Source organism: Salvia hispanica, chromosome 4 (assembly GCF_023119035.1).
Source record: "Salvia hispanica cultivar TCC Black 2014 chromosome 4, UniMelb_Shisp_WGS_1.0, whole genome shotgun sequence".
NCBI lineage: Eukaryota > Viridiplantae > Streptophyta > Magnoliopsida > Lamiales > Lamiaceae > Salvia > Salvia hispanica.
This window is the reverse complement of record NC_062968.1, coordinates 20,060,301-20,074,919: the sequence shown is the minus strand read 5'-3', so window position 1 is coordinate 20,074,919 and position 14,619 is coordinate 20,060,301. Positions and strand designations below refer to the sequence as shown.

Sequence of the window (14,619 nt, the reverse complement as noted above, 5' to 3'; positions counted from 1 at the left end):
TATGATTTTTTCTATGCTACTAAGTAATAATTGAATCTATTGTGATGTTTAGTACTAGTATCGTTTTCTAATTTATTGATTTTATCACCATTTTTTTATTTATATCAAAGATAAAAATTATTACTCCTATTTTTTTTTTAAATGAATTTTTTCCTCCAGCAAAATTATTGGTAAGTTTCCGACAAGTTACATGACCGATTCAACCATTAGAGTGAAATTTGTTACTACAATCTATACAAGTTGAAAACATTAGAATAATATAAAACTGATAAATAAATTGAGATATAATTAATATTTAAAGATAGGAATTGATCATTAATTTATTTTATTTAAAGATACAAAAAATAGCCTAATTTTTATTTATATACTACTATTATTTGTACAAAAAGATTTACTATATCAAAGCTTGCTGGTTTGAATATGTATTTTATATTGAAGTTTTACTTTTAGGGCTTGTTCGTTTCTTTCTATTTAGAAAAGTAAGAAATGAATGTTGACTTAATTAAAATAGGCTGATCTATTCAAGTAGGAAATAGTTGAGGGAGTTTGGTAGGGGTGTCAAAATGGATACCGGGTATTGGATACCCGATATCCGAACCCGAAAATGTCGGATAATTGGATACCCGAAACCCGATTTTTCGGGTATCGGATCGCGATCGGGTAGTAAGAATTTTGGTGATCGGGTATCGGGTACCCGATCGGGTATTCCCGAAATACCCGATTTATTTTTTAAAATTAATAAATTATATTTTTTTTAATAATTAAATGTAATTTAATTTCTTAATTATCTTTTAGTTAATACTTGTTAGCATATAAGTAAGATATTAGTGATTTAGATTTATGAATTGTGATAGGTGATTGTGGATGAATGATTGAACTTTTGAATTATTGAATTGTGATGTTTATTAGGGAGGATGTTATTGTGATAGTTTTTTTTTGAAATATGGACAAGTTTATTCATATTAGATAAATCAAATATTACATGGGTTTTAAAAAATAATCGAGTGCCACAATTTGGTAAGGAATGTGTTCACTCTCAACCTCTGCCATCCACATCAAAACCAGCTCTAGTCCAACCAGGTGCATGCCCCTTTGGTACCTCTGCCATCCACATCAAAACCAGTTCTAGTCCAACCATGTGCATGCCCCTTAGGTACTGCCCCTATTCTAACTAAATAATATGATATAAATTCTAAAATTTTATAGTAAATTTTTTTTAAAAAAAAGTCACAATCTCAATCGGGACTGGATACCCGATTTTTCGGGACTGGATACCCGAGTCGGGTATCCGGGTATCTGAAATAAAAATCGGGTCGGGTATCGGGTATGTGATTTTGGGAATTTCGGGATCGGGTACCCGAAAAATTCGGATCGGGTATCCGCGGGTACCCGATTTGACAGGCCTAGAGTTTGGTATTCTATATTTGGATGACAACACGCAAGCCTCTTCCATGCATTCAGACGAATATGTCCCTATCATTTACTCATAATTCCTTCTTCTACCTCTTCCGTCGATTAAAGCGGCAAAACGAAAAAGTCGACTACCCAAGATTATGTCCTCGCTGGAGTATGGCCCCTCCGCTTAGCGGCCGGATCTGAGATTGCACACACAAATCGCACTTGTTAGATCCAACCTTATTCAAGAACGGTGGAAGGGCTATACACGTAGAATCAAGGATACCGATCAACTTTTGTACGTGTAAACGTTGTTGTAAGAGCACTCCCAATGGCACTCCCTTATTTCTCCCTAACTCCTGCCACATCAGCGCCACATCAGTATCACATTTTATCCCCAGTTTTTAGCCAACTGCTACATTGGTTTCTCCCTTATTTCTCCCTAACTCAACATTTCATTTTTACATCATTATTTTTTATATTATTTAATTTTCTCCGATGTGGGTCGCGCTCCCCTCGCTCTCCGAAACGCTAAGTCGCGAGCGCACCGATTTCCCGTGCAGCGCGACGTGCATCCCCGTCCGGAATTTGGGGAGATCCTTCAACTGATCGTAGATGTTCCAATACTTGAACCCCTTCGACAAGTACTTGCCACAATACCTCTGCATGGCCTCATCTCGGACCATATGCTCGTTACGCCGACCACTGGGCATGTTCGCCAACAAGTTAGAATAAATACCGCTGAAGTGGCTTTCGCAGTCCCTCATGAGCGCTCTCCCAATGCCGACGGATCGCCTCGCCGCCATGGTCCTTCATTGAGAGCTGCGCTTGTGGCTCCTCATTTCGCCCGGCAACCCGCTCCCGCAATATGATCTCAGTCACGGTAGTTGTTCGCAACGCTCGCGTTTTCGTGACGTGTCCGCCAAAGCCAGCGTGTGGCTATCGCCCGGACTCTTGCGCAGTGTGGCAGTAGTCCTTACCCGCTTCGGCCTCTCATCGGAACTCCGTATCGGTCGCAGCCGACGACGCCGGCGCCTTCCCCCTCCCGCTCCTAGAAGGCGGCTCGGTGGGCGTTTCTTCCACCCACCTCGAAGTCCTCCGCGCTCAGTGTCGCGGCCTCGAGATTCTTGGTCGCCTCGGGGTTGATCCGGGGGTGTCGAACCGGGGCCGATACACATCGTCGGCCGGAGAGGGCATTCTGCCGAGCGGAGTTGAAGTACGGAGAAAGTCTCCGCGCCGGAGGAGTCTGCAAAGGAGACGGACCCGCGTATGGAAGTTGGCCGGAGGAGAACCCATCGCCAACAACGAGTGCATCCACTGCTCGTTTGCTTCATCCGTGTTGGGAATTTGTGAACTCGACTCTTTCCCCTTACCCTTACCCTTACCCGAGCGGGAATTTTTCTTCCAAAAGCTCATAATTTTTGGAAGATTGATGAAGATTGAAGATTGGGAGAAGAGATTGAAAATGGAGAGAATGAAGATTGTGGGTGATGAATGGAGGAAGTGGAGGAAATATTTATAGGGGTGGGATGTAAAAATAGCCGTTGGGCCGGAAAAAAAAAAAAAAAAATTTAAATATCGCCGCCGAGCGTCGCCCACAGTGGCCGGCGATCGCTCGGCGATAATCCGGCGAAAAAACGCCGGTTGGCGAAATAACGGTAAGATTATCGCCGGATTATCGCCGATTTCACCACAACGGCCGGCGATAATCCAGCGATGTTCGGCGATTTTTCGCCGGATTTTCGCCACCCCCATTGGGAGTGCTCTAAGCGGCGGAAATATGTGGATCTTCGCCTCCGCTTCTTCAACGGCTTCCAAGGAGTGCAGTGTAGTGAGAGAGAGTATCCCAAAAGGCAAACTCAAAAGGCATTTGAGGAATATATTAGTAAGATAGTAGTACTATAAAATTAAATTAAATATTGCTTAAATATGAAAATATTATATATAGATATAGTATAAGAAAAATAAACATAATGTATTGAACAATAGAAGTGTATATGATGTGATTTAATACTACTGTAAATGATGTTATTTTAATTTATTCATATAGTTTTATTTTTATTTTTTCTGTTTTGTAACTAAGGGAAAAGTGAATTTAAAAGTGATCGGAGATGGAGTGGGAAAGCGACGAGCGGGAGCTGAAGGTGGCCGGCGCTTTGCCACTCGACGGCGGACGCGTCGGATTCCTCATCCATGGATGGGAGATCGAGACCACCAAGCGTTCAATTCTCAACTCTTCTCATCTCCAACAGTACTTTCTTACCCTTTTCTACTGATAATTGCTTCAAATTCTGATTGTTTATTTGTCAGTGAACTGCTGCAACCTATTTTAAAACCACTCCATAGGTCACAACATTTATCACCAAATAAGATGTTCCTGCGGAGAATGATTCCGTTGTTGGCTTTGCTTTTATGTGGATGAATTAAGTTTTTTTTATTTGAGTTACATGATTAGGCTGAAATATATTTGAGTTGGAAACTCTAGTACGTTTAATTTGCAAAATTAGACTACGTTGATTTTCCAATTTCGATGCTAGAGATCATCCTTGTACTACTTTCTCCGATTGAATTTGAGCTAGTGCAGCATCTTTTACTAATTGTGTGTTCTCTTTGATGGGAATAGAGGGAATTTTCATTCATTAGACATCACCCACAGCAGACCATTCCTCTCTCATTTTCTCTCTAATTTATTACTCCTATGAAAGTATTGTATTGTATATTTTATTGTATTGTATTGTCATATTGTATGACTTTCCCCATATTTTTACCCTACAGAACATGAAAAAAGACTGTGGGGACCACTAAAATATGACAAAAAAAATTCTCATATTTTGGTTTCATTTCCTTATATTCTAGAACAGTTTTGTTGTTTGGTTCTCTAAGGTTGACACAAAATCGTCAACTTCTGTCTTCCTCTCAAAACTAGTAATACTAAAATGGCACGGGGAATGGAACTTGGGTAAGGGTTTACTGGTGGTCTACTGGATACAAACTATTGCTTCATGATGAACCATATCATACTTCTTTTCCAAAGATATAGCTTGCTTGCCTCAAAATGTTACAAGCACCTTCTGTGCCTGCAGATGGGAAGAGAAGCTTCAGACGACCCATTTGCCAGAGATGGTTTTTGGTGAGAGTTGTTTGATTCTTAAGCATGTCAAAAGTGGCATTAAACTTCATTTTAATGCATTTGATGCTCTCTGTGGCTGGAAGCTGGAAGCATTGCCTCCAGTTGAAGTTCCTGCAGCAGCTCTTTGGAAATTCCGGTGGTATGTATTTTCATCTATTCACTTGTGATTGTGTATTCAACCATTTTATTATGCCGCAAGATACGTTCCGTATGCCGCTATTATATCTTATGTTTTTGGTGAGTCCGCCTATTGGTCCTACCCTTATCCTGTATCCATGTCTTTAGCTTTAACTACTTTCATTTTGGAAATTTGGGGAATTGTTTGTTGTTAGGAGAAGTCTTTACTATTACTTATTTTTTTAATTTATGAATTGTTTGGAAAAGTCTTACATGATCAGCATAGGACATTTGATGGTTGCTCCTTTTCTTGAATTATAGTTGTCGTATGTATCCATCTTTCGATTAGATATCATACAGCACACTTCTGGAAATATTTATGTGAGAATGAATCTATGAGGTTGTACTTTCAAAATGATTAAACTATCCCATGATACTGCTTCAATGATGAATAGCATGCCTTTGACCTGGTACATGTACATGTGCTCTACGTATATTTGGTTGACATGAATCATTTTAGATACGGTTAATGCCAATTATAGGTTAAAACAGTTCAGACAACAGATTGAACGGAAAAAAACACCAGACTAGGGACCAACTTAGCTATTAAGATAAACAGCCCGAACTAGTTGCCACTTTATATCTTTCAATATTCATCTTACCATAATTTGTTTTTCTAAATCCAACAGCCAGCCTACTGATCAGGTGATACTGGATTATGACTACACGTTCACAACACCATACTCTGGAAGTGCTGGTGTTGAAAAAAGTCCTGAGGTGTGACTTCTTCTCTGATGCATCTGTGCTTTGTTTACTTAGGATTCAAACATTTATGGAGTTTTGATGCTGTCACTGCTTTTGAGATAGCAAAAGAATCAGTCATTTTAGCCACTTTATCTCTAATTCTCAGCTGTTTATTTTTGCTCCTAATATGTCTGGGTACAACTTTATATAGACTCCTGAGGAAATGGATTCCTTGCTATTTTTTCATGTTTTTTTATAGTTTGCGTAAACCTCTTCCTTTCTCAATTGAATCCTTCGAGGCTGTGTCTTTTGTTGATTAGTCTGGAAGAGGACCTCCTGAAGAAAGTATCTGCAGTCCTCATTGGGAAGATTGTGAGGAACAAATTGACATGGTTGCATTATCAGCTAAAGAATCCATTCTTTTCTACGATGAAGTATGCCCTTGAAGCTTTTACACCAGATCCTTAATGGAATTCATTTCTGATTTAGTTTTTTCAAGCTATGGCCAACATCATCTTTAATTTACTAACAGGTCGTATTGTATGAAGATGAATTGGCTGATAATGGCATCTCTCTTTTGACAGTTAAAGTGGTAAAATATTTTCTTTTCTAAATTGTTATCTTCTTCATTCCTGTATGAAAGGACTGACAGGTTAATATTGCAGAGAGTTATGCCAAGTGGATGGTTAGTTCTCTTGCGCTTCTGGGTTAGTCTTTTGATTTCTCTCACGTGTCCTTGAGCAGACAACATATAGTACTGTATATATTCTCTCTTTTTTCCGAGTTTCCAGAAATGCACGCAAAGTTAATAAGTATAATCCATTTTCCTTTAATTCTGATTCTTATACGATAGTAGAAATAATTTTAGGGGGTATATTTTTTAGACTAGAATATCGGTACAACCTGTGTTACAATTGTTTGTTCTTTACTGTTGGGTATTTTCTTACAGCTCAGAGTTGACGGGGTGCTCATGAGATTGAGGGACACTCGTATGCATTGTAGTTTCAGGGAGAGTACAGTACCAGTTATTCTAAGAGAAATCTGCTGGAGAGAAGCCACCTTTAAAGCCTTGTCATCTGTGAGTTATATTCTATTTTAGTTGAGCTGTATATATACAATGCTTTCTCTGAGTAGCCTCTTAAACTCTGCTAACTTTTTATCGATTTCTCTCTCTGCTTTCTTGGGTCCATGTTTTGATCCATTACATTCGTTAATGTATTACTTTCTTTTCTGCATTTTAGCTTATATGTCCTCAAAGTGTAAAGACGATATTCTCCTTTTACTCCTTTGACAGTTACTCTGTCAATTGTTGCAGAAAGGATATCCTACAAATTCTGCTGCATACACGGATCCTCGTAGCATCAGTGAAAGGCTTCCAATGGCCATGCGCAAGACCCAAAAGCTTATAGTAAAATAAATACTGTAAGCTATAACAAGACTTACCGTTATTTAAATAACTACAGAAAGACTTGTCAATCTTCTTGAAGAAATTAGAACAATATGTGATGTAGATTTCAAACTTGTTTTGAGGAAACTATGAGACTTTGATGTGAAAGTTCCGCTCTCAATTATTTTTTCATGGTTTTTCTGTTCTTTTCCTTTTAATTTATCTCTTCAATATTTGGTAAAAGTTGCAGTCACTGGGTAATGGAAAGAAATCAGTCCGTGTTGCACGTGTATGGTATTCTTGCTTAGAAAAATTGCATAGAAAGGACAAATATGGTGAGGCATTATGATAGTGTGGATAGGAGCACAACTTGCCTGTAAGAGAGAAAATGACCTTTTTGGCAATGAGAGCTTTATCTGTATTAAGCACTCAAGAATATAAGCCCTAACTTCACCCCAAAAGCTAGCTCAAAAGTGGTGATTGTCACTTAAGTACCGACCTGTAGTTTCTTATGGGTTTGATGTGGGATCATAATGTCATCATAACAATCCACCCCCATTAAGATTGGACGTCCACGGTTGACTCACACTCCCCGTAGCCTTCGATCGACCAGGCAAGCTGCCTTCGAACCGCTGAGTCATGCAACTCTATCCCAACTAGCCCTCTTCCATACATGTCAAGCGCCGGCTGGTTGGGCTAAATTGTTAGCAGTCAGAATGGAAGCCCTGAGATCACCCGAAGCTAGCTCAAAGGTGGAGGATTGGCTCCCACTTAAGTAACCACCCATAATTGCTTATGAGTTCAATATGTGATCATTACAGCCTGAGAATGTGAAAATATAACTGATGATGTAAGTTCTCTGCAATATCTTATAGTTATTTACATCAGCCATTGCTCATAAGAGGAAGCATGTTTAGTTTTTTACATATTACAACTAAGCTGATCATGAAAGATGCTCATGACACTTTCTTATGAAGCCAATAATTATTTCATCACATTCTATTCAAGTCGATGATATACTCAAGTGGCTTATTCGTAATACAGATAGTACTATTGGAGCCTTTGTTCATTACCAGTTCTATAGTACTGTTTGAGGATTCGAGAATTGAGAAACCAACCCCATGTATTTTTCATCTGGCATGATTTATCTCGCTTCGCACTCCTATGTCAATATCATGGTATCATGGTTAGGGATCCATATGCTGCCAGCTTGCGTTGGTGCTCCTTCAGCTGTAAATTTGATTATCTCATTTTCAGTCTTCTAAGCACAATCCTTATTGACTTATACTGATGATTGCTACCTACCTATATGTTTAGACTAATTTTATGTGGCTCAGAGATGCTAAAGATTGATGAATGTATTCATTGCACTCCTATTGATTTCCTTGACAATGCCTACCCCTACAACATGTCTTGGGTTAATGTTATAATTTGCAAGTCCATATGAAATCAGTAATTAAAGTTTGACAGTATATAGATCAATCAGACCAAATAATCAGTCTTCTGAGGGTGTAGTTGATGGGGCATATATTACCTGTGTATATTATGTGAGAAGGATAGATGAGAAAAAACAACAGTATATACCCTCACACAATTTAATGTTCAGTGGTATTTTATGCTTGGAACTATTCAGAAGCCTTCAGAAATGCCGAATAAATGGATACTCGATCACATTAAACAAATTTCTGTGAGGTCAATCACGAAAACAGCTGCTGCACCTAGAATTTTCAATATGATGTAAAAGACAAAATTAACAAGCACACTAGGACCTGTTGCAGCTAAATAGATGTTGCTGTTAACACTCTTCTTTCATTTGTGAACACACCAGTTGAACATAGTGGACTTTTGACAGGGAAACATGCAGTACAAGAAGTGCTTAGGGATAGAGGTATCTTATAGAAGCCAGTAATTATTTACTCACTAGTTCACATATAAAGAGTTAAAAGTTCTTTTTCAGCAGGAAACTAAAAGTAATAACTTTTGTAATGATGCATTGAGCTTCAAGTAGTAAGCCTTATCTTCTGGCAACTCTCTTGAAAACATAGGTTACAAACTTACAATAAAATCTAGAAAATATTTGCCCTAACAGAAACAGAAGCTTTAAAGTTTGAGATTTAAGTCGAGCATAGTTGTTGAGTTGGATGATTTCTGCTCTGGTTGTTGGGGTTCCGGTCGGAAACTTCCAGGCCACATAGAATCTGCTGCCCCTTCCACTGTGCCATGCTGCCTTGCTATTCCAAATCTTGTGTCAGCCTCACTAAATCTGGCTACAGTCGTATTTCCATCTCTGCCAGGTTTGTGCACAAGGGAATGGGCTTGGACCCCTAGTGATCTGAACATGGAAGTGCGGATAGGCACGGGCAGGGCCATCATCGCCATCATTTTGTGTGACTGGTAATGCCGTACTGCGCCTCTTTCCCGTTTGTGAGCATTCTGGTGTCCACCCAATGCTTGTGAGCTGTAGAATTTTCGCATGCAGAAGTTGCAAGAGAAAACCTTGGCTGAAGCCAGTCTTGATTGTACCTCAGATTCTCTGGATGCTCGTGGTGGTTCCCCTCCGAGGCTCAAGTTCAACCACTCTCCAGGATTCACTTGTGGCGTGCCTTGATCACCAGTTTCTTCACTTGGCATCGTAGTTTGTTACAGCAGCCAATTCCTTCTCAGATCACTTGCCGGCGTTGGAAGCACAGTGGTGAATGGAGGTAATCTGTTGTATCCTTTCTCTTGACTCTGAAATTGGTTCTATATATGAGGGGTGGAATAATATGAGACTGACACTGATGAAGCATTGTGGTATAAGAAAGCTTCGATCTATCATATGTCTCATCACTGTCCCCACCGGGTGATGCTTGGGTCTTCCCAAGGGGGGTGGTTACGTCATGTTTAATCTTTGCCATTGTCAAGTTTGAGATTCCCCACTCGCCATTTTTTCTCCTTATCTTTTGAAAGCACTTCAACTTTAGTTTGTTTCTATTGGATCAGTTAAAAGTAAACTCATGTTGCCACTCCTATAACATTTCCACTTAAAGTCAAATCAAATCCTTATGATTTTCTTTTATGCCTACCATTATGCCATGATTTGAGCAACTTCAAATATTTTCCAACTTTATATGATTGATGATAAAGAATTCCCATATGATGTTATCTTGGTCTGCTTTAGAAATCCTGATCTTAAAACAAAAGTTATTGGAATAGATTTCAGCTATTATTCTGGATCTCTTTTGGTAACTTTTCTTCCATGTTTTTCTCATAGTTTGACATGAGTTTGTTTCTAAAAGCTCTCAGGCCAGGTAGGTATGGAATATAATGGAGATGGAACCCACCTATAAAATGTGTTCCCTCTATAATGGATGTGTGAGTGAATAATAAGATTGATTTAAACTATATATGTGGGGAGCTAGTGGTTCCGGAATTATATTACACTGTGTGTATTTTCGATTTTTCGATCCATAAAAGTCTTACCGAAAGTGGTGGGTCTGGAAACTTGGCAATAATGTTTGAAATAGTAGGAAAATTTAAAAGAAAAAGATTTGTGGGTATCTTAAGCAGTAGTTGTTTAGTTTTATATGAGAACATGAGTATCAAGGTGGGGTGTGTTTGAACTGTAACTTTTCAACTTATGTCTTAGAAAGCTTATTATCTTCCATCTTCCATGTCTAGTTTATCAACTTTATTCCCCATTGAGTGTGTTTTACGCTGGCTTGAAGCCTCTAATCACACACAAACACACAAACACAGCATATATTTCTTATCCTATGCTGATGTGGTGTCCACTACCATGTGACAAATGCACCTTAATTTGAATTTTATAGTACTTATGTTTTTTGCTTGGAAATTGAAAATTTTTAGGGTGTGACAATTTACTTTGCAGTTCTTGTCTATGCATACAGGAAGGATTGCAAATTTTATGTACCATGATTTTATGTGATTCTGTTAGTGCCAGGATGTGCCCTACTCTTAAAGGCAAACATCTGTGTGCAAATTGGTGTATGGTGTATTCACCTTAAACACTAACTAGAACCAAAATTTTGATTTTTCTGTTTAACTGATAACCGACTAACCGAATACTCAATTCCTATTTTAGGACTGGTTGCCATAGGAGCAGTTCAAACTTCAAAAGAAAATAGGTTACAGAAGAATCACCAAAGTCGAATCTCAGAACTATCATGTGGAAGGAAATGAGAATAATAGATTTTGATTACGTCATCCCTTCTTATCTCAAGGTCATTCTTCCTATCGGATAAAATAGGAATATATTGTTGAACATAAATCCTTGTATAATTTTGCTAAATCATCCCACTGAATTCCTTTCCCATTGCTATTACTTGAATGATAAGACTGCTTTGCACAATGGAGAGATTCGAAAATCGACATCGAGCATGAAGAATCTCGAGTTGCCCCTCAAACACAGAGATCCTGTGAATTATTGATACATTAGAGGACGAATGAACAGCATCTGAAAGGACCAGTTGAAGAAGATGCTTTAGTACTTGTGTTTGGCCGACTAAAGCTTTGTCATAGGATAAGTTTTGATGCTTTTACTATTCCAACCTAATGCCATGTTACATCATTTTCATGTGGCCCCAAAATTATTGGCCATTCAAGTTTGCATTAGGAAGAGACGATTAAGCACGTCTCAGTTGATCAGACGCTATACTTTCAACCAATAAGTCAAGGATTCGAGTCAACACAAGAATTTACCAATTACCATTATTGATCATCTTTAGAAAAGAAAAAAAAAAGTTTGCATTAGGACAACGGTGATGAAATAATACATCTTAGTTGGTAAAAATAATTCCATTATAATCAATAAGCTGGAGATTCAAGTCACAATAATAAATAGAGAACCATTATAGATTCTTTAAAAAAGGGAAAAAAAAGTCTATAATAGGACAACTGCTTATAAAAGAAAAAACCGTTGATTTTTTTTAACCGGGTCTAGAACCGCAAGTAATAAGTCTGCAATAGGACAACCACTTAAAAAAGAAAAAACCTAACTAGAATTGAATGTTTCGGTTCAAAACAAGAACTTCCGAAACCCTTGTAGGACCAGTTATGTGGAACCAAAACCGACGGTTACGGCCCGACAGCACCACTATTATGAATTAAATTGTGAGTGGGGGCAACTTCAAGTACTACTACACAAGTATTCAGTTGCCCAAACTGTCTTAAATTTAGACTCTACCTGAAATAGTCTAGAGTAAACATGAAGAAGCTTATTGTTAATTTAATTTCAATATTCCCCAAAGGGAATTCCTGCAGAACCACCTATTAACCAAGTCCGAGATTTGAGCACCGGCTCTTCTGGTCCAAATATTTTCAGGTACCTGCAACAATGCAACACTTGACATATTAAAATGGGGATAACCACTGCAGGGGTTCTGTGTTACCTAAAATAAATGAAATTAGGTTAGAAGAACATGAAGCTGTCTGCTTATAATATGCTTGGTGAGTCATTAGTCACTTCAAGAAGCATTAGCATGTAGAGCCAATTGTTTTTCCATCACTAATGTAGTGGAGCTGAACAGACATCCTAAAGGCGACAAAACAAATCCCAGAACAGTTCTATAAATGGCACCATGTCATGCAAAAGTCCTACAGCAAACATGCCCATTTCTCATTTCTTTGCCCAATTTCCTCTCATCCACAATTGCTAAAATTAAGTAATTTGCACAATGAGTTTACAAATTCAGGTCAGATGCTACTAACAGCTGAAATAAGTAATTATGTATACATGTGGTGCTTATTAGCTTATTTATAATAAATATGTCGCATAATTGGGTAAAAAGCCAATGAGATTATGGAAGTAAATATTCTTGCATATATTGCTGCTGCACTATTTGTTCTAGTTCCTAACTTCCTACCGATTTTCTACTTATCATTTATGTGGTTTGACGAGTCAAAGACATAAAACAAAACATGAAACAAAGCTCAATTATACAGGTTAAACAGGAGTAGATATTATCCACACGTAGCCACCTCTTTTCAGCAATCATAATCCTGAAATGAAAGTGAACAGAAAAGGTTTCACACAGACCACACATTCAATCTTCGATTAATTTGGATCAGATAAGAAACTAAGAAAGACAGGTTTTCACATTGATAAACTAACTTGACCAGTAGAGTGAATATTCAGAACTAAGCATAGCTTATTACCAAGTATTAATGAACTATAGGGAATGTCATAAGTTGGAGCATTGTAGCCTTTTTGGGCAACTCAAACTACAGGCCTAACCTAAATCGAGATAAATAACTTCTGGGAAAACTAAATAAATCTAGAAAATCGAACAAAAAGTTTTATGGCAAAGCAAGGGAATACTGGTTGTCGTACATATATAAGCTCAGTCCAAATAATTGCCTTATCCACTAAAAGATGCATTAATCTAAAAAATCACATTTAGGTAAGTTTTCTTGGGGTAAGAGTCTTGGTTCTTTCTCTCCAAAATCCTAATGATAATTATGTAACAGTTAATTACAACCGAACTGTCTTCAATCCCAAAAGGCTACAATATTGAACTCTCGGCCAGCATTTATATTTAAGAAGAAATTAAAAAGGGAAAAAGAGGGTACAGAAGTATAAAATGCTCGTTAATTTAACTCCATTTATTAAATGCTAGTGATATCATTTCACTAGTTTACTTGAGCGAAAATATCTCTTAGTAAGCTATACTTTGATTGTTACATAATCAGTTCGCATTTGCATAACCGGATATGTTATAGTAACTCTTAACTTATGATAGTTTTTGCTACTATAACCTTCATTTTATTTAGAAAAAACTAAATATATCTTGAATTTTCTAACCTAAAAGGTCGGTCACTCCTGTGTTCCATTCAATGAAATATCAGCTACTCCTACCATTGTTCAATTCCTATGACTAATACATCCTAATTGTTAAACATAACATGAAACATATCGTAACTACATCCTTTGGTTCACAAAACATTCACATATAGAACTACCAGTTGGGAAACTAGAGAAACAGAAGTTTTTAGTTCATCCACAAGGCATCTACCCAGCAGCATAATCCTAATGACAGTAGCATTAGACTCACAAAGAAACTATTAGCGATCCTGACAAGAATGGCAGAGGGTACCATGGGACAGCTCACAGAAAGCTCGGACATTATCAGCCAGACGAGACGTCAACCGTGTTCCTGCCACTGTTGTATGCAGTGACAATAGTGATTGGGCGCATCCCAGCTCCCCCAATGTACTGCATCCAATAATCAACCTAAAAACATCAGCAATAGAGTAAACAAGTAGATAAATTCCCCACTAGCCAATAAGCTGGGAAACGAGAATAATCATATCTCAGGTTCAATAAGTAATAGGAGTAATTCAATGCGGAAGTTTCTCGCTGATCGTGAAATCGTAACAACTAAGCTTCAATTTGATGTTTCTCCCTAAAATCTAAACGAAATTCTCGTTCAGTTAAAGTGAAATAAAAAACTTTCAAAGATGTGATAATAATTCAGAAATTTTCAAGCTTAGAAAACTCGCTGGAACAGATTATAAGCAGTTCCCCTACAATCAATGGGGGAAAACTCAAAAATTAGACCTGGGATTGGAAAAGGAGAGGCGTCGTGAGTTGAGGCGAGAGGAAGAAACGGGAGGAGGACGAAGCGGAGGCGATGAACGGGAAGCGGAAGCCCTAGCGGTGGACATGAGCGATCGGGAAAGAGAACCGCGCCAAGCCATTGTCGCAGCGCAGGCAGATTATGTACACTCTATAGCGCGCTTATCAAAATTTCAAAATTTAACTTATCTTATCAATACTTGTTTAATAATTAAATTTTCAAAATTAGTGTTACCTTCTCAACATACTTGTTTAACAACTCCCTTTCCA

At 38.1% G+C, this 14,619-nt stretch overlaps 3 protein-coding genes across 6 annotated transcripts; 1 reads left to right on the top strand and 2 right to left on the bottom strand.

The window, feature by feature from the left end:
• Positions 1-3,407: 3,407 nt before the first annotated feature.
• Positions 3,408-6,965, top strand: LOC125219829 (TIP41-like protein). 3 transcript variants are annotated; one of them, XM_048121904.1, is made up of 9 exons: positions 3,462-3,646; positions 4,479-4,525; positions 4,609-4,664; positions 5,332-5,419; positions 5,707-5,820; positions 5,919-5,978; positions 6,052-6,093; positions 6,336-6,464; positions 6,681-6,965. In XM_048121904.1, exons 1-9 carry the CDS (start codon positions 3,589-3,591, stop codon positions 6,801-6,803), a joined length of 717 nt encoding a protein of 238 aa, XP_047977861.1. In that variant the 5' UTR covers positions 3,462-3,588; the 3' UTR covers positions 6,804-6,965. The 3 variants fall into 3 exon arrangements, with proteins under 3 accessions (XP_047977859.1, XP_047977860.1, XP_047977861.1); XM_048121902.1 differs by having other exon boundaries at positions 3,408-3,646; positions 4,479-4,664; XM_048121903.1 differs by having other exon boundaries at positions 3,415-3,646; positions 4,479-4,664; positions 6,702-6,965.
• Positions 6,966-8,705: 1,740 nt separating this feature from the next.
• LOC125219117 (zinc finger protein 1-like) lies at positions 8,706-9,543 on the bottom strand. The gene has a single exon (XM_048120994.1). It carries the CDS (start codon positions 9,402-9,404, stop codon positions 8,874-8,876), a length of 531 nt encoding a protein of 176 aa, XP_047976951.1. The 5' UTR covers positions 9,405-9,543; the 3' UTR covers positions 8,706-8,873.
• Positions 9,544-11,609: 2,066 nt separating this feature from the next.
• On the bottom strand, positions 11,610-14,491 carry LOC125219118. 2 transcript variants are annotated; one of them, XM_048120996.1, is made up of 3 exons: positions 14,332-14,491; positions 13,868-14,004; positions 11,610-12,100 (listed from the first exon to the last, which is right to left on the bottom strand). In XM_048120996.1, the coding sequence occupies exons 1-3, from the start codon at positions 14,469-14,471 to the stop codon at positions 12,093-12,095; spliced, it is 285 nt and encodes a 94-aa protein (XP_047976953.1). In that variant the 5' UTR covers positions 14,472-14,491; the 3' UTR covers positions 11,610-12,092. The 2 variants fall into 2 exon arrangements, with proteins under 2 accessions (XP_047976953.1, XP_047976952.1); XM_048120995.1 differs by having other exon boundaries at positions 13,826-13,986.
• Positions 14,492-14,619: the final 128 nt, after the last annotated feature.

Bases quoted from the DNA above. Each gene is read 5' to 3' on its own strand.
- LOC125219829 (XM_048121902.1), top strand. From the start codon at position 3,507: ATGGAGTGGGAAAGCGACGAGCGGGAGCTGAAGGTGGCCGGCGCTTTG. The intron at 4,665-5,331 runs GTATGTATTTTC...TAAATCCAACAG, and splicing joins GCTCTTTGGAAATTCCGGTG to CCAGCCTACTGATCAGGTGA. The intron at 5,821-5,918 runs GTATGCCCTTGA...ATTTACTAACAG, and splicing joins CCATTCTTTTCTACGATGAA to GTCGTATTGTATGAAGATGA.
- LOC125219117 (XM_048120994.1), bottom strand. From the start codon at position 9,404: ATGCCAAGTGAAGAAACTGGTGATCAAGGCACGCCACAAGTGAATCCT.
- LOC125219118 (XM_048120995.1), bottom strand. From the start codon at position 14,471: ATGGCTTGGCGCGGTTCTCTTTCCCGATCGCTCATGTCCACCGCTAGG. The intron at 13,987-14,331 runs GTCTAATTTTTG...TATTGGATGCAG, and splicing joins CTCTCCTTTTCCAATCCCAG to TACATTGGGGGAGCTGGGAT.